The sequence below is a fragment of the Cervus elaphus genome, chromosome 16, assembly GCF_910594005.1.
Source record: "Cervus elaphus chromosome 16, mCerEla1.1, whole genome shotgun sequence".
Lineage (NCBI taxonomy): Eukaryota > Metazoa > Chordata > Mammalia > Artiodactyla > Cervidae > Cervus > Cervus elaphus.
Genome location: NC_057830.1, coordinates 26,536,754 through 26,556,713, shown reverse-complemented (window position 1 = coordinate 26,556,713; position 19,960 = coordinate 26,536,754). Strand labels below are relative to the sequence as shown.

At 46.9% G+C, this 19,960-nt stretch overlaps 1 protein-coding gene across 6 annotated transcripts in view; it reads left to right on the top strand.

Annotated features, from left to right (window-relative positions):
• Window positions 1–19,960, top strand: part of WNK2 (WNK lysine deficient protein kinase 2) — a 144,322-nt gene that overhangs the window by 94,205 nt on the left and 30,157 nt on the right. For 2 of the 6 annotated variants that reach the window (XM_043927673.1, XM_043927672.1), the window contains exons 20-26: window positions 11,511–12,331; window positions 12,511–12,580; window positions 14,433–14,515; window positions 14,612–15,303; window positions 16,527–16,741; window positions 17,574–17,762; window positions 18,500–18,598. In XM_043927673.1, coding sequence (XP_043783608.1) covers window positions 11,511–12,331; window positions 12,511–12,580; window positions 14,433–14,515; window positions 14,612–15,303; window positions 16,527–16,741; window positions 17,574–17,762; window positions 18,500–18,598 — 2,169 coding nt within the window. The remainder of the gene's footprint in view (window positions 1–11,510; window positions 12,332–12,510; window positions 12,581–14,432; window positions 14,516–14,611; window positions 15,304–16,526; window positions 16,742–17,573; window positions 17,763–18,499; window positions 18,599–19,960) is intronic. The other 4 variants (XM_043927675.1, XM_043927674.1, XM_043927677.1 and 1 more) reach the window with 2 other exon arrangements.

Here is a 19,960-nt window from a genome sequence, read left to right as displayed (position 1 = left end):
TGATAACAGTCAACATCTATTAATGACTTTAAATAATAGGGACATAAATAGAAAAGTGTATTTGTTTAATCTGACAAAGGATATCTATTTTAAAAACAACAGCAACTATTCTTAATGGTGATATGCTGCTTTGTTTTTTGTTTTTCTTGTGAGATGGAGAGCAATATAAAGATACTCATTATCAATACTTATTTTCAGTATCCTACTGGAGGTCCTCACTAGCCCAATGTAGAGTAGGACATTTTAAATGAGTTCCCTGACCCAATTCCAACTTGGTATGTGTGCGTAGGCTTCTCCACACCAGCGAGCAATTCTTAGATGCCACCAAGGTGTCTGAGAATTCAGCTCAATTCTGACACTTTCTACCTGGAGATAGAATCAGATTCCAGAAGTAAAGGGTTCAGTTCCACTGGACCACCCTCCATAATAGATGCCAGTCACAAGCCCAGGTTGTTATCTGTGTATCTAACCAACTTGCTAGAAACTGGAGTTTCCAACAGATATCCTCAAACTTAGGATGTCAGTTGCAAGTTGAGGTTGTTTCTTGTACTTCTGACTGACTGGCTATAAATCAGAGTTTCCCATGACCCCTTAATTTGTTTGAATTGCTCACAGAACTCAGAGAAACATGTTTTTACTGGATCACCGATTTATTATAAAAGGATGTTAAAGTATATCAATCAGCAGCCAGACGAAGTGATATATAAGGCAAGGCACTGGGAAAGGGTATGGAGCTTCTGTGTCTTTTCCAGGCTCATCGCTCTCTCCAGTCTCCATGTGTTCAACCTGGAAGCTCTCTGAACCTTGTCCTGTAGAGGTTTTATGGGGCTTCATTCAGTTCAGTTCAGTCACTCAGTCGTGTCCGACTCTTTGCGACCCCATGGACTGCAGCACGTCAGGCCTCCCTGTCCATTACTAACTCCCAGAGTTTACTGAAACTCATGTCCATCGAGTTGGTGATTCCATCCAACCATCTCATCTTCTGTCACCCCCTTGTCCTCCTGCCTTCAATCTTTCCCAGCATCAGGGTCTTTTCCAATGAGTTAGTTCTTTGCATCAGGTGGCCAGAATATTGGAGTTTCAGCTTCAGCATCAGTCCTTCCAATGAACACCCAGGACTGATCTCCTTTAGGATGGACTGGCTGGATCTCCTTGCAGTCCAAGGGACTCTAAAGAGTCTTCTCCAACACCACAGTTCAAAAGCATTAATTCTTCGGCGCTCAGCTTTCTTCACAGTCCAACTCTCACATCCATACATGACCACTGGAAAAACCATAGCCTTGACTAGACGGACCTTTGTTGGCAAAGTAATGTCTCTGCTTTTTAATATGCTATCTAGGTTGGTCATAACTTTCCTTCCAAGGAGTAAACGTCTTTTAATTTCATGGCTGCAATCACCATCTGCAGTGATTCTGGAGCTCAGAAAAATAAAGGCAGCCACTGTCTCCCCATCTATTTGCCATGAAGTGATGGGACCAGATGCCATGATCTTAGTTTTCTGAATGTTGAGCTTTAAGCCAACCTTTTCACTCTCCTCTTTCACTTTCATCAAGAGGCTCTTTAGTGCTTCTTCACTTTCTGCCATAAGGGTGGTGTCATCTGCATATCTGAGGTTATTGATGTTTCTCCCAGCAATCTTGATTCCAGCTTGTGCTTCCTCCAGCCCAGCATTTCCATGATGTGCTCTGCATATAAGTTAAATAAGCCTTGACGTACCCCTTTTCCTATTTGGAACCAGTTTGTTGTTCCATGTCCAGTTCTAACTGTTGTTTCCTGACCCGCATACAGGTTTCTCAAGAGGCAGGTCAGGTGGTCTGGTATTCCCATCTCTTTCAGAATTTTCCACAGTTTGTTGTGATCCACACAGTCAAAGGCTTTGGCATAGTCAATAAAGCAGAAATAGATGTTTTTTTGGAACTCTCTTTCTTTCTCAATGATCCAGTGGATGTTGGCAATTTGATCTCTGGTTCCTCTGCCTTTTCTAAAACCAGCTTGAACATCTGGAAGTTCACGGTTCACATATTGCTGAAGCCTGGCTTGGAGAATTTTGAGCATTACTTTACTAGCATGTGAGATGAGTGCAATTGTGCAATAGTTTGAGCATTCTTTGGGATTGCCTTTCTTAGGGATTGGATTGAAAACTGACGTTTTTCAGTCCTGTGGCCACTGCTGAGTTTTCCAAATTTGCTGGCATATTGAGTGCAGCACTTTCACAGCATCATCTTTCAGGATTTGGAATAGCTCAACTGGAATTCCATCACCTCCACTACTTTTGTTCATAGTGATGCTTTCTAAGGCCCACTTGACTTCACATTCCAGGATGTTTGGCTGTAGGTGAGTGGTCACACCATTGTGATTATCTGGGTTGTGAAGATCTTTTTTTGTACATGAGGCTTCATTACATAGGCACAATTGACTAAATCATTGGCCATTGAGGATTAATTCAACCACCAGCCTCTTGACCAGGGGCTGGGACTGAAAGTTCTAACCCTCTGATCACATGGTTGGTTCTCTTGGCACCCAGTCCCCACCCTTGGGTGGGACCCAAAAGTCATCTTCCCTGAAGCATTTTCAGGAACTGAGGGCAAGGGACCAAATATTATACTCATAATGTATAATTAATGCTCTTAGTGCTCAGGAGATTCCAAGGATTTTGGGAATCTGTGAGCCAGGATGTATGGATGAACACCAAATACATGTTTTTCCTATAAATCACAAATATTGCAGACATGAAGCAGGAAAGGAGGGTGAGAGGAAACAGAAAGGGGAAGAGAAAAAAGCGGGAAAGGATAAAAGAGAGGAAGAAAAGCAAAAAGACTGAAGAAGGCCAGGCCCTGCTTTACACAGTGAAATCTGCATTTCTACACATGAGACCCAGCATCACTCTCTTTTGTACCTTCCAGGTGATTCCAGTCTGCAGTCATCTTTAAGAACCATGCCCTGTCCAGTTTTTGTAAATATTTAAAGAAGTGTCACAGTGCTGGCACAATAGCTTAATTTTTCATTTGAAGTAAATACCTTTTTCTCAAAACAAGGTTTTCCAAAGCAAATTTTTGCTTGTTTGAGTTTGTACCAGCTAAAAGTAGGCTTCCTTTTTTTTTTTTTTCCAGAAGTGAAATCAGGGATCATTTATTCAGCTGCTTTTAAAGACACGTCATCACTGTTTTCCCAGGCCTGTGGCAAAAACTAATGTCTTCTTTTTTTCCGGTAACTTCATAATTCCGTGTTCCCAAAACTTTTTATCTTTTTGAGCAAGAATTCTTTTAGGTGTCTTTTACAGTCTTCCAGGGAGTTGGAATTTTTCCATTAAGAAAATTTGTAAAACTGAAATAAACAAAAATCCGGTGCAATGTCTGGCCAGTACAGCAGATGAATCAGAACTCCCCAGCCAAGCTGCAGCAGTTTTTGCCTGGTCATCAAAGAAGCATTCAGTCTTGTGTTATACTAATGGAAGATGATGCATTTTCTGTTGACTGATTTCAGACGCTTTTCATCAAGTCCTGCTTTCAGTTGGTCTAATTGGGAGCAGTACTGGTTGGAACTAATTGTTTGGTTTTCCTGAAGGAGCTCGTAAATAGAGGACTCCCTTCCAGTCCTACCGTATACACAACATCACCTTCTTTGGATGAAGACTGGCCTTCGGTGTGGTTGGTGGTGTTGGTTCATTTCCCTTGCCCCACAATCTCTCCCATTCTATATTGTTGTACAGGTCCACTTTTCATCACCCTTCACAATTCGTTTTTAAAGTGGAATGTTTTTCTTGCAGTTCAATAGAGGATTGCATGTGGACTTATGGTCAAGAGGGTTTTTTTTTTTTTTTTTTTGGCTTCACTTATGTGGAACCCAAATATCAAAGCTATTAACATAACCAAGCTGGTGCAGATGATTTTCATTGCTTGATTTGGATAGTTTGAGTGTGTCGGCCATCTCCCATGTGGTATAACATTGATCTCAGTTAATGTCTCAATTTGATCGTGATCAATTTCAGCTGGTCTATCCAACCACAGAGCATGGTCTGGTATTGGTTTCCATGATAGTTTATCATGGGATATTGAATATAGTTCCCTGTACTATATAGTAGGACCTTGTTGTTTATCCATTCTATATATAATAGTTTGCATCTGCTAATCTCAAACTCTCAATCCACCCTCCTGCAGTCCCCTTACTCTTTGGCAGCCACAAGTCTGTTATCTATGTCTGTGAGTTCATTTCTGATTTGTAGATGAATTCATTTGTTTTATATTTTATTTTTTAAGTTATTTATTTGTTTATTTTTGGTTGTGCTGAGTTTTGTTGCTGAGCATGAGCTTTAGTTGCAGAAGTAGGGGCTACTCTTTGATGTAGGTGTGTGGGCTTCAGCAGTTGCGGCACGTGGGCTCTAGAGTGTGGGGGCATGTAGGATCTTCCCAGACCAGGGATCGAACCTGTGTCCCCTGGATTGGCAGGTAGATTCTCAACCACTGGACCAACAGGGAAGCCCCTGTGTTATATTTCAGATTCTACATATAAGTGATATAATATGGTATTTGTCTTTCTGTTTCTAACTTAAACTTCACTTAGTATGATAATCTCTAGTTCTATCTGTGTTGCTGCAAATGGCATTACTTTGTTGTTTTTATGGCTAAGTAGTATTCGTATATATTGGAGAAGGAAATGGCAACCCACTCCAGTATTCTTGCCTGGAGAATCCCAGGGACGGGGGAGCCTGGTGGGCTGCTGTCTATGGGGTCACACAGTCAGACACGACTGATGTGATTTAGCAGCAGCAGCAGCAGTATTCGTGTGAGTGTATATATATATATACACACACACATATATATCACATCTTCTTTACCTATTTATCTGTTGAAGGACATCTAAGTTGTTTCCTTGTATCAGTGATTATGAATGGTGCTGCTATGAACATAGGGGTGCATGTATCTTTTTGAATTATAGTTTTTTTCCAGATACATGCTGGATCATATGGCAACTCTATTTTTAGCTTTTTGAGGAACCTCCATACATGTTGTCTGTAGTGGCTGCACCAACTTACATTCTCACCAACAGTGTAGGAGGGTTCTTTCCTTTATGTCCTCTCCAACGTTTATTATTTGTAGACTTTTCAAGGATGGCTATTCTGACTGGTATGAGGTGGTACCTCATTATAGTTTTGATTTCCATTTCTCTAATAATTAGTGATGTTGACCATCTTTTTATATGCCTGTTGTTGGCCTATAATTTTTTTCTTTTGTAAATGTATTTTTCTGAGTATCAGGGTAATGGTGGCCTCTTAGAATGAATTTGGGGATCCTTCCTCCTCTTCAGTTTTGGGGATAGTATAGTTTGGGAAGGCTAGGTATTAGCTCTTCTTTATATAATAGAATTTTGTATGAGAAATCATCGGTCTGGTTCTGGACTTCTGTTTGCTGGGAGTATTTTGATGGCAAATTCAGTTTCACTACTACTGACCTGTCTATTACAATTGTCTATTTATTTCTGATTCAGTCTTAGAAGATTGTGTGTTTCTAGGGTTTTTACCCATTTATTCTAGGCTGTCCAATTTGTTGCTGTATGATTTTTTTTGTATCTCTTTGATATTGGTTTTATTATTTCTTCTTTCATTTCTTGAGTCCTCTCTTTTTCTCTTAATGAGCCTGGATAAAGACATCAATTTTATGCTAAAAATAAAGAAAGCAAAAAACGCTGGGTCTTGTTTTCATTGATTATTGCTGCGGTGGTTTTTTGGTTTTTTTTTTTTTTGGTCTCTATTTTATTCATTTCTTCTCTGATCTTTATTGTTTCTTTTCTTCTGCTGACTTTGGGCTTTGTTATTTGATTACTTTAGACAGTAACTGACGTTGTTTATTTGAGATTTTTCTTCCTTTTTGAGGTAGGCCTTTATTGCTTCCCTCTTAGAACTTCCCTTTTCTGTGTCACATGGATTTTGGAAAGTTGTGCTTTTATTTTCATTTCTCCAAATGTTTTCTGATAACCTCTTTGATTTCTTCATTGACCCGTTGTTTTTATAATATCATACTATTTAGTCTCTGTGTTTTTGTTTTTTTCTTTTCCCCATTTTTCTTCCTGTAATAAGTCCCAAAAGTGGAAAGTGAAAAAGCAAAAGTGTTAGTTGCTTAGTCATGTTTGACTCTTTGCAACCAGATGGACTATAGCCTGCCAGGCTCCTCTCTCCATATAATTCTCCAGGCAAGAATACTGGAGTGGGTAGCCAGTCCCTCTCCAAGGGATTTTCCCAACCCAGGGATCAAACCCAGGTCTCCTGCATTGCAGGCAGATTCTTTACTCTCTAAGCCACCAGGAAGCCCAAAAGTTATACTATTATTGTCAGAAAAAATGCTTGATGTAATTTCTGTCCTCTAAAGTTGTCGAGACTTGTTTTGGGGCCTAGCATGTGATCTGTCCTGGAGAATGTTCCACATGCACTTGAAGGGAATGTATATTCTGCTGTTTTTAGATGGCATGTCTTACAGGTATATAATAAGTCCAACTGGTCTAATGTTAAGATCACTGTTTCCTTATTGGTTTTCTGTCTGTATGATTTCTCCCTTGATATAAGTGAAGTGTTATAATCTTCTATTCTTATTCTATTGTCATTTTTTCCTTTTTCTGACCATTAATATTTACTTTCCATATTTAGGTGCACCTACATTTGTTTTTGTTAAGTTGCTAAGTTGTGTCTGACTCTTTGTGACCCCATGGAGTGTAGGCTCCTCTGTCTTCCACCATCTCCCAGAGTTTGTTCAAATTCATGTCCATCGAGTTGGTGATGCTATCTAACAATTCTGTCTTCTGCCACCCCCTTCTTTTGTCTTCAGCCTCAGGATCTTTTCCAATGAGTCAGCTCTTTGCATGAGGTGGCCAAAGTATTGGAGCTTCAGTAACAGTCCTTCCAATGAATATTCAGGGATGATTTCCTTTAGGATTGACTGGTTTGATCTCCCTGCTGTCCAAGGGACTCTCAGCAGTCTTCTCCAGCACCACAGTTTGAAAGTTTCAATTCTTCACACTTAGTCTTTTTTTATGGTCACTTCAGTACATGACTATTGGGAAAACCATAGCTTTGACTATATGGACATTTGTTGGCAAAGTGATGTCTCTGCTTTTAATATGCTATCTAGGTTTGTTGTAACTTTTCTTCGAAGGAGCAAGCATCTTTTAACCTCATGGCTTGTAGTCACTGTCCACAGTGATTTTGGAGCCCAAGAAAATATAATCTGCCACTGTTTCCATTTTTCCCCTTCTATTTGCCATGAAGTAATGGAACTAAATGGGACCTGGTATGTTACCTTTCTAAGTGTTGGCTTTTAAGCCAGCTTTTTCACTCTCCTCTTTCACCCTCATCAAGAGGCTCTTTAGTTCCTCTTCACTTTCTGCCATTAGAGTTGTGTCATCTGCATATCTGAGGTTGTTGATATTCCTCCCATCAATCTTGATTCAGTTTTTGTGATTCATCCAGCCTGACATTTCACATGGTGACAATATATTCCTTTCCCAATTTTGAACCAGTCAGTTGTTCCATGTTCAGTTCTAACTGTTGCTTCTTGACTTGTATACAGTTTTCTCAGGAGACTGGTAAGTTGGTCTGGTAGTCCTGTCTCTTTAGGAATTTTCCACAGTTTGTTGTGAGCCACACAGTCAAAGGCTTTAGTGTAGTCAATATTAGGTGCATATATATTAATGAATGTTATATTCTTTTCTTGTATTGATCACTTTATCAGTATATAATGGCCTTCTTTGTCTTTTTTATAAACTTTTTCCTAAAGGCTATTTTGTAAGATATAAGTATTGCTACCAGCTTTCTTGTCATTTTCATTTCCGTGAAATATCTCCTTCCATCCCCTCACTTTTAGTCTGTGTATCTTTAACTCTAAAGAGAGTCTCTTGAACATAAATGGGTCTTGTTTTTTTATCCAGTCATCTTCTCTATGTCTTTTGATCGGAACATTTAGTCCATTGACATTTAAAGTGATTATATATAGGTATGTACATATTGCTATTCTGTTACTTGTTTTCTGGGTTATTTTTTTCATTCTGTGTTCTTTTCATCTTCTTTTAGTTTCTTTCCTTGTGGTTTGATTGTTTTGCTTAGTGGTATGCTTGTGTTACTTTCTCCCTATTTTTATGTGTCTACTGTAGGATTCTGATTTGTGGTTGCCATGGGGTTCCTATATGTTGACCTAAATATCTATTTATTTTAATCTGATCGTTTAAGTCATTTAAGTTCAAGCACATTCTAAAAAATCTCCATTATTTTACTCATCTCCCCCACATATTTTGGGTGTTTTGGGTTTTTTTTGTTTTTTTTGGCTGTGCCATGCAGCATGCAGGATCTTATTTCCCTGAACCAGGGATTGAACCTGTGCCCCCTGCAGTGAAAGCATGGAATCTTAACCACTGGACCACAAGTGGAGTCACCACATTTTGTTTTTTTATGTCATATTTTACATCTTCATGTATATCCCTTAACTGTTTATTGTAGTGATAGTCGACTTTCTAATTTTTGTCTTTTAATCTTATACTAACTTATATAAGCATTTGATCCACAGTCTTTGCTGTATATACTGTGTATTCTCCTTTACTGGATTTTCCCTTCCTATAAATTCTTTCATTTTGTTGTACCCCTTTTTTTCCACTTGGAGAAGACTATCTAAGACTTCCTTTAAAGTTGGGTTAAGTATTGTGAACTTTTAGTTTTTCCTTATCTGAGAAGTTCTTTAGCTGTCTTTTAATTCTGAATGCTAATCTTGTTGGGTAGATTTTCCTAGGTTTTAGATTTTTCCTTTTTAGCACTATGGGTATGTCATGGCATTCCCTTGTGGCTATAAAGTTTCTGCAAAAAAATCAGCTGATGGACTTATGGGTATTTCTTTATATGTTACTCTTTGTTTTTCTCTTGCTGCCTTCAGATTCTCTCTTTGTCTTTAACATTTACCATTTTAATTATGATAGGTCTTGGTGTATATGTCTCTTTCAGCTTGGGACACTCTATGTTTACTGTACATGGATATCTATTTTTCTTCAGGTTCAGGGAGTTTTCAGGCATAGTTTCATCAAATACATTTTTTTACCCTTTTCTCCTTGGAACCTCAATAATGCAAATGCTAGTATGCTTGATATTGTCCTGCTGCTGCTGCTAAGTTGCTTCAGTCCTGTCCAACTCTGTGCAACCCCATAGACGGCAGCCCACCAGGCTCCCCCGCCCCTGGGATTCTCCAGTCCAGAACACTGGAGTGGGTTGCCATTTCCTTCTCCAATGCATGAAAGTGAAAATGAAAGTGAAGTCACTCAGTCATGTCCGACCGTTAGTGACCCAATGGACTGCAGCCTACCAGGCTCCTCTGTCCATGGGATTTTCCAGGCAAGAGTACCGGAGTGGGTTGCCATTGCCTTCTCCTGATATTGTCCTAGAGGTCCCTTAACTTGTTCTCGTTTTTTAATATTCTTTTTCTGTTCTGATTGGGTGATTTCCATTATTCTGTCTTCCAGCTCTCTTAGGCATTCTTCTGTATAACTTAGTCTGCTGTTAAATCTTTCTGGTGTTTCTTCATTTGAGTTGTTGTATTTTATGACTTTATTTTTTATATTTTCTACTTCTTTGTTAAAATTTTCTCTGTGTTCATCTATTATCTTCCTTAGTTCATTAAGCATTCTTTTACTAATGCTTTGAACTCTTTCTGGTAAATTATTTATCTCTGTTTTATTAGTTATTTTTTTAGGGTTTTTTTCTCCTTTTTTCATATGAAAGAAAGCCCTCTGTCTTCTCATTTTGCTTAACATCTATTTTCTCTATGAAATTAGGTGAAACAGTTACCTGTCTTGGTGTTGAAGAGTTGTACTTATATGGGAACATCTCTGTTCGGTCTGTCTTTGCCCAGTGGCTTTGGTGGGAGAGCTGGATCTGAAGTAAGCAGGGTCATATCTTTTGCCAGAGTGTGCGAGCTGGTGTCACCTTGATGGCATGTAGGATTGGAGATGGAGAAGTTAGAGGCAGAGCCAGGTGGGATCTGGGGCTTCTTGTATGCTCATTGGTCATCACAGCCCTATCAAGGGTGGGGTCTGGTCCCAAAGTCTAGAGCAGAATCCCTGAGGGTGGAGTTCAAGCTGCCTTCTTTCCCTCTGAGTGTGTGCTCCCCACTCTCCTGACAATGAAATGTTTGCTCCAGTGGAGATCTGTGCTAGAGCAAGAGGATCTGAGTGGTACCTGGTATAGGCCAGTGTGTGCTTGTATTGCACCTGCACACCCGTCAGAGCTCCAGTCCGTCCTGATCCGCCGCCTCTGTGAGCCCCAGTGATGACTGTCCCACCCCACCCCCGACCAGATGCAGGGCTGGGTCAGAGCCGGCTCTGTCTCCCGCAGATGCAGATGTCCTCCACCATAGCAGCCTTTGACCTAGTGGGAAGCCGTGCTGAAGCTCCTGGTGCGGGAGTGGATGCTCAGTGTGGTCTAGGGCATGCCTTGGATCAGTTGCAGGAAACTGACCAGAGTCCCAGGCACTTTCAATCTGCTTCCTCTGTGTTTACTTCCTCTAGGAGTAAACAGAGTATTCACACTCTTCATGAGCGAATTCTAGGTTTCTTACAGCCCTCCTGTTAGTCCCACTGGTTTTCAAATCAACCGATACAGCCCTCCTGTTAGTCCCACTGGTTTTCAAATCAACCGAGGGGACTCATCTTCTTGGTGTCAGACCCCAGGGATGGGATATCTAGCGTGTGGTTCATACCACTCACTCCTCAGGGAGGATCTCCAAGCCCATGCAATCCCCCTTTACCTCTGTGTCCCCTGCTAGGGGCATCAGTTCTGACCTGATCACTTCCTACCCGACTCAGTGTGGATCTTTACAGCCTTGATTGTACAAAAGGCTTCCTGCCAGTCTTCAGTTTGATTTTAGTGAGAGTTGTTCCACCTGTGATGTATTTTTGACGTGTTTGCAGAGGGTGGTGAACACGTTGTCCTTCTACTCCTTCATCTTGATCTCCTCTCAAGCTGGTCCAAGCTTCTGATCTTACCAAAGCATGGTGTCTGGCTCATCAGAAGTTACTGTCCTCTCCAGGGCAGGGGAATGTGTATTGCTTGCTACTTAAGACTTTATAATTTCATTTTACAGTTTTGTGGAATGGGCCAGTGCAGGGGTCATAAGAGCCATGTTTTTATGGAGCTTGCCTGGCACATGGGGCCATGGAAAGACAGTCGACAGACAGGGATAGATTATGCCTGATGGCTAAGTGCTACAGAAAAATCAGAAGGAAGGTGGGATGTGCTAGTGTGGCTGAATGGAACACTTCTGGAACACAACCTGAGGTGGTGGGAAGCAGGATCGCAGGAAGATGTGTGCAAGGAGTCTCACGCTGGAGCTAGCACATGCATGAAGTTGGCATGTTGGAGAAAAGGAGAAGAGGACTTGTGTATTCAGCACTACCAGCCCAAAGAAGGCATCTTTTTGGCTAGCAAAGTGCCAGGTGAATAGGACCAGAATAGGTTAGTATAAAGGCATTTTTCCTATTTCTTCTAGATTCAGCACCCTCTAAAGACCAGCTAGCCTCCAAGGAGAAACCCAGCTTCTCAACTGATCTGCAGCTTCTGAGCCAAGCAGGCCCCAGGGACCTTCCTGGTGGTGCACCAGCCCCTTTGGTGCCATCATCCCCTCCCGTGACTGCTGTGTCCCAAGACATGGCCCCATCTGCCAGTCCTAAACTGGAGCCAGCAACGGGGCCTGCCATGCAGGCAGGGGGACCAGGAACCCCTCAGGGGCCGGCCAGTGAGCATAAAACTCCCTGGCCACTAATGGAGACTCTTGATGCTCAGCTTGCTGCACAGTCCCCTGGCATGGGCCGAGGGCCTTGTGCCCCACCTTTGGAGGCCCCCCTTCACCCCATGGGTCTGGGGGATCCTTCCTTAGCCAGAGAGCCCATCACCAAGGGGGAGCCCCTGTCGGCTTTGGCCCCCACATCTGGTGCCCCTGGTGGGGCCCCTCAGCCCACTGTGAGCCAGCCCCTTCCCCCACTACCCACTGTGGTGGGAGCGATCAGTCTGGCCACTCCCCAGCTCCCCAGTCCCCCGCTGGCACCCACCGCCCCCCCTCAGCCGCCTTCAGCCTTGGAGTCCGATGGAGAAGGGCCGCCCCCAAGGGTGGGCTTTGTGGACAGCACCATCAAGAGCCTGGACGAGAAGCTGAGGACTCTGCTCTACCAGGAGCACGTACCAACCTCCTCAGCCTCGGCTGGGACCCCTGTGGAGGCAGGTGACCGAGACTTCACCCTGGAACCCACAAGAGGGGATGAGCCCCGTCCAGAGGCCTCTGGGGGCAGTCTGGCCCTGCTGCCCCAGCCTGCGGTGAGTACTGCCCGAGGCACTTTCTCCAGGCAATTCATGTCTGACCCACCCACGTGTGTTTTGCTCCAGCTGCCTAGGGAGGAGTCCATCCTTCGGACTGGAGGAGAGGATTTGCAGTTTTGCTATAGAGATGTTAGCAAGTATGGCTCACAGCTCTTTCTTTCTGTTTCTTTCTTCAGTTGGAAAAGTCAGAAATGGCCCCTGGATTAGAGGTCACACTGGAGCAATCCGTTTCCTTGTCAGTGACAGGTAACAAGCCGTAGGTGCTACCAGCCTTCCTTCCTTTGAAACATTCTGCTTCTCTACCCTTCATCCCCACAGCATCTTGGGTGGGACCCAGATGTGGCAGAAGCAGTTCTAGCACAAACCATGTGTTCACACTCCCAAGAAGAGAAAGCCCTCTGTGGAAATGGGTGAAAGCCCTATTGACTGGGTATTGGGATCTTAACAGGGCCTGTCTGGCTCCCCAGTGCTCTCAGTATATTCTGGTGGATACCCCTAGCTCCTATTTCTGTCGGAGGTTGTAAGATGACTGTGGTTATTGTGGACAGAATGCAGGGCTGGGGCTGGGGAGTTCCAACAGGTCTGTGGAAGCTGCCAGCCTAGAGCCATCCGTGAAGTTTTGAAACAGGATTTCTTCTGTGGTTCCTGAGTATTGTGCATCTCTGCAGGAAGTCTTGCTGTAGTTCTCATTTCATTACCTGAACACATATGTTTTAGCACAAGGGAGTTGGTCTGATCTAAGGTGTTGGTTCCTTCTCGGCCTGGAATTTCTTGGGAGATGGGCAAGATAAGGATCCAGCTGACCTTGTAATGGGACCTTGGGTGTGTATCAGTGGCAAGAACAGTCCTCCCAGATCGCAGAACAAGGGGAGTGGACCATTGGATTCTGTGGCTGGACCCCAGGACACTGCATTGTTACAGATGCCACACTTTAGAGGGGTGGGGCTTCTGGGATTGGGGTCAGAGGCCGTAACATATGATGTTTACCTGGGGAAGATAAGGATCATGGGATGAAGCAGGAGTGGGCTGGGCAAGGGAGAAGTGAGAGATTGTACCTGAGTGCCCTCTCTATCTTGTTCTGCCTTCTTTCTGTGAGTTGTGTACCATGGGCAGCCGCCTTCTGCAGCATCAGTGCCTTCAAGTGCCCAGAGTGTGGAACTGACAGGGAAGCTCTAAGAGACAGATTCTAGTTTGGAAAAGGTCAATTTTTCTGGTGGTCAGAGCTGATCAGAAATAGAGTGCAATTGGTAATGAGCCTTCTGTCCCCAGAGGTGTGTAAAGCAAGATTGTATGATCTTCACCACAATCATGTAGGGAGGAGTGTTGTGTATTGCCTAGGGTTGGGGTTGCATGACAGATGAATCTGGGTCTTCTCAGGAATCTGTGTGGGGGCACCCCCCAGCCTGGCTGGAGACTCTTTCAGCCCCTGTCATGCCTCCCCCAACCTCCTGCCCACTGCAGCATGTCAGTTCAGCTCAGGCTAACACACAGCTCTGGGTTTTTTTTTTGCTATGTGCAGGTCTCAACTCAGGCCAGGCTTCCACACATCAACTCCTTCTGCTTCTGTTGTTTACTCTTCATAGCAACCCGGCAAGGCTGGTCAGATGTATCATCCGTAGATGGGGAAATGAGACAGTCTCAGATGACAGGGACCTTCCATAGACTTTGGAGCAGCAGGAATAGGAGTCAGCCTTATTGTTCTGATCTTCCTGGACCTCCTAAGACCCTTTTATCATCAGAACTTGTCAGGGAGAGAGAAGGTGATGCTGTCAGGTGAGACAGGGTACATCAGGGGTATAGAGAGGACAGGTGAGACAGGTGATAGTCGTCAGGTATGTGGAAGGCCTGGCTGTGCCTGAGGGTCTGGAGCAGGGGTCTTCAGGGGTCTGAGTAGTATTGGGCTGATGTCTCCCCCCTTTTCTGGATCACAGAGCATCTCCTGTGAAGTGATGGGGTTAGGATGTCAGTAGTTTTTGTTTTCCAGCTGCACACACCGCTTCTCACAGCCCCTCCCTTTCTCTTCTGGATGGCTGCTTTTGGGTCACTCCTGCCTTTGTTCTCTGCACCAGCCTGAGTAATGGTTTTAACGTTCCTACAGCTGAATCATCTTTGAGCCACACGCTTGGCCGTGAGGGAGGACAGGTGGCCTCAGTTTCGCTCAGAGCACCCAGTGCCCCCCAGGTAAGATGTTTTCTCCAGTGAGATGCTCAGTGGGTTGGCGGGCTTGCTCTCTAATGGTGTTTGCGTGGAATCTTTTCCTTTCCACTGTTTCCCAAGGATGTCCCTGCTTCTGCCATCCCTGCCCATCTGGAGCCCACAGACCGGACCAGCAGGGTCCCTGGGGAAACCTTGGCCGAGTCCATGCAGAGCTGCCCGGGGACGTTGATTGAGGGTGGCCAGGACAGCCAGCCCCAGCCACACAGCACTCTGGTATCAGGATCCCCTCCGAAGTGGCCAGGGCAGCAGGATGGCAGCTCGCCAGCCAAAACCGTGGGCCGGTTCTCAGTGGTCAGCACCCAGGATGAGTGGACTCTGGCCTCCCCCAATAGCCTGCGGTACTCAGCCCCACCTGATGTTTACCTGGACGAGGCTCCCTGCAGCCCAGACATGAAGCTGGCTGTGCGACGGGCGCAGACGGCCTCCTCCATCGAGGTCGGCATGGAAGAGCCAATGTCCAGTGACTCTGGGGACGAGTCCCCTCGCAGGAGGCCTTCTGTGCAGAAGCATGCCTCCCTGCCCAGCAGCAGTGGTGGTGTGGCCAGTGACTTTGTGAAGAAGGCCGCTGCCTTCCTGCACAGGTCCTCTCGGGCTGGCTCCCCAGGCCTGGAGACGCCCAGCAGGATGGGCGTGAAGGTCCCCACCATCAGCGTGACCTCCTTCCACTCCCAGTCATCCTACATCAGCAGTGACAACGACTCAGAGATTGAGGACGCTGACATCAGGAAAGAGCTGCAGAGTCTTCGAGAGAAGTAGGTCCTGTGGAGCAGGTCAGGTCTGGGCTGTGGTGTCAGGGGAAGTGTCCAGCAGCTGAAGTCCACGTCCTGCCGTGTGCACTTTGAGCTGCTTGGGCTGGGTGACAGGGCAGAGGCAGTGTCCCTGCCGTCGGATCTGGTCCCTGGTCTCTGGGGCCCACACCTCCCCTCCACCTTCAGTCTCACACATAGGCCTTGATCACACTTGCTCTCTCCCCCTGCAAGTTTACCTGCTCCTGCTGTGGTCAGGGTCACTGAGATACAGCTAAGCCATGAAGTCTCCTTCAGGACAAGAGGGCCCCACACTTGAGTTACTAAGGTCGGGAGAGGCTGGGATCCTTGGGAAGGAGTGGCTATGGGTTCTTGGAGTGGGCCCAGAAATGGAGACATGGGCAGGAGAAGCCCATGCTCTCTCCTACTCTTGGCTATGCAGAGAGGGCCCCAGCCTTAGCTGCATGCTCCCTGAAGAAGGCCAACCGGGACCACCCAGCCCTTTCCTAGACTTTTCTGGAAACTGCCCTTGCCCACAGCCAGTGATTCCACCCAAGTCTTAACAGCAGCTTCCCACCCATGTGACCAGGCATCTTGGCTCTATTCTCAGGAATAGTGTTTCTTGTCGGGTCAGCCTTAGCTGGAAGCTCTACTGGGCACAGCTGGGGCCCCAGGACCCTGGCTAATAACATATTTTCTGTAGACTTGCTTGTACAGGCTTCCTCTCCTCTAAGAGGCCTCTTGTGCTGTGTTCCCTCACTTGGAGGAAGTAACACTTATTTGCCTGATAAGCTAAGGCAGCCTTCCAATTCTGAGCCCTGATTACTTGTTTCCTCGCCCATGTTTATAAGTAGGGTTTGTATTGTAAACATAAATGTGTGAAGTTGTTCATATACTCCCCCTGTCCTCCCCACCCCCCCAAAAACAACCAGCAATGTTACAAGTCTGGATATATCGGAAAACTTGAATGCCTTAGGCTGGTCTTCATGCAGTTTTGTTGGGTGAGCTGATGCCAGAGGTCTCAGTGATACTCCCATTTGGCTTAGGTGTAAACAGAAGGTGACGCTTAAATGCCCTTATGTCCCCTGCACACAGCCTGTCTGCCCAGCCTCCCCTGCAGGCTCTACTCCTCACACCCGTCCTACCAGTCCCGGGCTCTCCTGGAGGGGCCTCATGTTGGAAATGACCAGAATGCCCACCTGGCTTCCCTCTTCCTTTCCCTCCTACAGGCATCTGAAGGAGATCTCAGAGCTACAGAGTCAGCAGAAGCAGGAGATCGAGGCCCTGTACCGCCGCCTAGGCAAGCCGCTACCCCCCAACTTAGGCCTCTTCCACACAGCCCCACCCATCGGCCGCCGGAGAAAGACCAGCAAGAGCAAGCTGAAGGCGGGGAAGTTGCTGAGCCCCCTGGTGCAGCAGCTCAAGGTCGTGGCCTCCAGCACAGGTTGGCCCAGGGCCCTCCTAGCCACCCTCAGACGTGGGAGCTGGGCAGATGGGAGGCAGGCACTAGGCCTCGGAAGAGCGCTTCTTGAATCTCCTTTCATTGGAGCAAGGAAGCGTCTTCTGGCCCGAGAGAGCCAAGGCCTCCACCTCTCCTGTCAAGAGGGAAGAACTGGAGTCCCAGCTGCCTGGGCTGGGGTCTGCTTCCTCTGATCCCGTCTCTCAGATGTATGTCAGCCCCCGACAGTGGGGGTTGAGCAGCTGCCTTGGGGGAGGGAGAGGATGATAGCGACCCTCCCCACCCCCCAGCCTTTAACCATAATGCCCAGGCACTAAGAGTACACACCCCAAGCCCCCCACACTCTGGGGTGGGGACCCAGTGAGCTGAAAGCCCCAAATGCACCAGGTGGGAAGCCAGCGGTGAGCTGACCTTAAGCCTTCCCTCTCCAGGTAACCTGCAGGATACATACCCAAGAATTTCTAGGATTACCCAAAATTACATGAATTCCATATCAATTCCTAAAGCTAACACGAGGCTTCGGAGAGTGAGGAAATCCACAGGTCCCCTTTGAGCCCACGTGTACATCTGCGGATGGGCCGTGGTCCTTTCACAGCGTTTGCACAACGTAGGTTAGCACCAGTGGAAACAGTGGTCATTTTCTTCGATCTTCCTGACAACTGCACATGGGTGATCCAGCAATGTACCCATTGCCTGTAGGGACTCAGCTTCCCCAAGGTCACCCAGCAAAGAGCAGAGAGGATAGACGTGGCCTGAGCTGGCTGGTCTGTCCTGTGGTGCCTCATCGTGCCTGTCACCCCTTCTCCCCCCAACCCAGGTCACTTGTCAGACTGCAGCAGAGCCCCTCCTGCTAAGGACCCTGCCCAAGCTGGGGCAGGGCCCACAGCAGCTTCAGACCCATGTGGGAAGGCAGTTCAGACTCAGCAGCCTTGCTCCGTGCGGGCCTCCCTGTCTGCAGACATCTGCTCCGGCTTGGCCAGTGATGGAGGCGGAGCGCATGGCCCAGGTGATTCCCAGCTCGCCCGTCTCCGAGCATGTGCTAGCCTCATAGGGCCCGTGTGGCGTAGAGGGGACATGAGCTGCGGCCAAGGCTGCCGACAGCCTCTTAAGGAAAAAAAAAAAAAACCGTTAGATGTAGATTTTGAACGAGAAAAGTGGATGGCCTGCCCATCATCAAGTCTTGCTGTAAGCGGCTCAGAGGGAGGTGCGCTTTGCAAGAGCCGGCCTGGGGAAGGCGCCAGGACCACTGAGAGGTCAGATGTGGCATCTGCTGTGTGCTCTGCGCCGGTTCCCAGGCACTGGCCCACCCCCGCCCTACCCCACTCCCCACTAAACATGGGTCCTTCCGTCAGGAGGGCCAGTTGGGGGGACGAGGGCACAGCTCTCTCTTGAGCTGGGAGATTGGCCTTGAGGAGGAAATGCTCGTCACCGCTGCCGTGGATGCAGCAGCTGCGCGATGAGGTGCTCCACCCCCACCATCTCTCTCCAGAGAAGTCTTGGTGACCGCTGCTGGTGCCCACCCCCACCCTGCCCCGCACGCTCTCCTGGGGGCCGCTTCTCTTCCGCTCCAACATTGCCTCCTTTCCATTATGTGATCAGTGGCTGTGGTCCTCTGGGCTGGGCTAGGTGGAGCCGTGGATGCTAAGTGAAGAGGCTGATATGGCTGGTGGTGTGTAGGAGGAATCCCAGAGACTGTACTTGATGCCTGTCTCTCTGTTTTCTTCCCTCTATATTCATTTGCAGGCTGGACGGTTTACCACCCAACGTCTGAGAGAGTGACCTATAAGTCTAGTAGCAAACCTCGCGCTCGATTCCTCAGTGGACCCGTGTCTGTGTCCATCTGTCTGTATTTGTTCTTTTGTATTTTATCACCTCCTGGCCCTTGGTTTCTCCCCTGCCCCTCCCTGTCTTCATTATCTTCCATACATTTTGTAGGACACCTTACCCCACCCCCATTGAAATCATGTACTTAATATAAAAAAAATGGAACCCCGTCCATGCCCACCCTTCTGGCCCCAGAAAGCGCCAGTGCATGCTCTTGGCTGGCTCATGCCTGGACACCAAAAGCATGTGCAGTGGTTTGCCCACTCCCAGCCTCCGGCGCTCTGCCCCAGGCCCCAAGGTGCTCTGCATTTCTTTTGTCACTTGTTTTGTTTAGTGTTTTTTGTTTTTTTTGTTTTTTCTTTTTTTACGTTGGACGTAGTTTTATTTCTGTTGCAATCGTGGCAGATTTACACGTCCGCTGTCCCCAGTTCCAGCGACAACAAAAAAGACAACCCCGGCCTTCTCTAGACGCATGGTGTGTTTCACACGTGTCTGGACTCTGAAGACATGCATGTAGCGAGCCGAGACAGTTCTAGAAGGTCACTGGAGGGTGTAACTTCTGTACAAGGGCCGTATCACAACATCCAGTACTGTTCACCCACTGCCCCGCTCCCTGCATGTGGAAATGCTGAGAGAAGGTGCTCCAGCTAGGATGCCCCAGCCCCCGCTCCATTCTCGTCACGTCAGGAATCTCTGACCCAAGCCTCCTGCTGTGCCTCTCTGTGGGGGCCCAGCCCCTCCTGCTCTTCTCTCTAGCTGGAGCACTTTACTTGGTGTATTTCCCTCTCATCTCACCAACCTCAGAGATGAAGTCAATTATTCAGTTCCCCAAAGCTCTGCTAAATCAAAACTCAAGTCCCAGTCATCATCTGCCTCCCTGGAACACACTGCTAGTACCCAGGGACTCCATGTCCAGGAATGGCGCGTCTGCTCAGGCTGTCCAAAATCGTTTTCCTCCCTCAGATCAATTGGCCAATGATTCAGAAGCTGTGAGGTTTTCTGGTTTTTGTTTTTCAACAGAATTATTAAGTTTTTTACCCATTGGATTGTACATGCTGGTTTAGGGCCTCTGGCTTTTGCTGGTACAATAAAGATACATTGTGCTTGTTGGGATCTGAGGCCACATCCATGGCAGGCATCCATCAGAGTTCAGTGTCCATCCCCATCAGAGTGACTCTGGCACCCTCCCCGGGAGGGACAGGTCAGAGGCATAGGACTGTGTAGAAATGCTCAGGAACTGCCCAGTGCTCCTCGACCGCTAACAGCAACCCCTACCCCAGCCCGCCCCCCCCATTTCTGCTCAGGTGTCTTGGGTCTGCAGGCTAGTTGCCAAGTTGGGTAAGGGGCTGGGAGGCCTGCATGCATCCTGGCTCCCTGCTC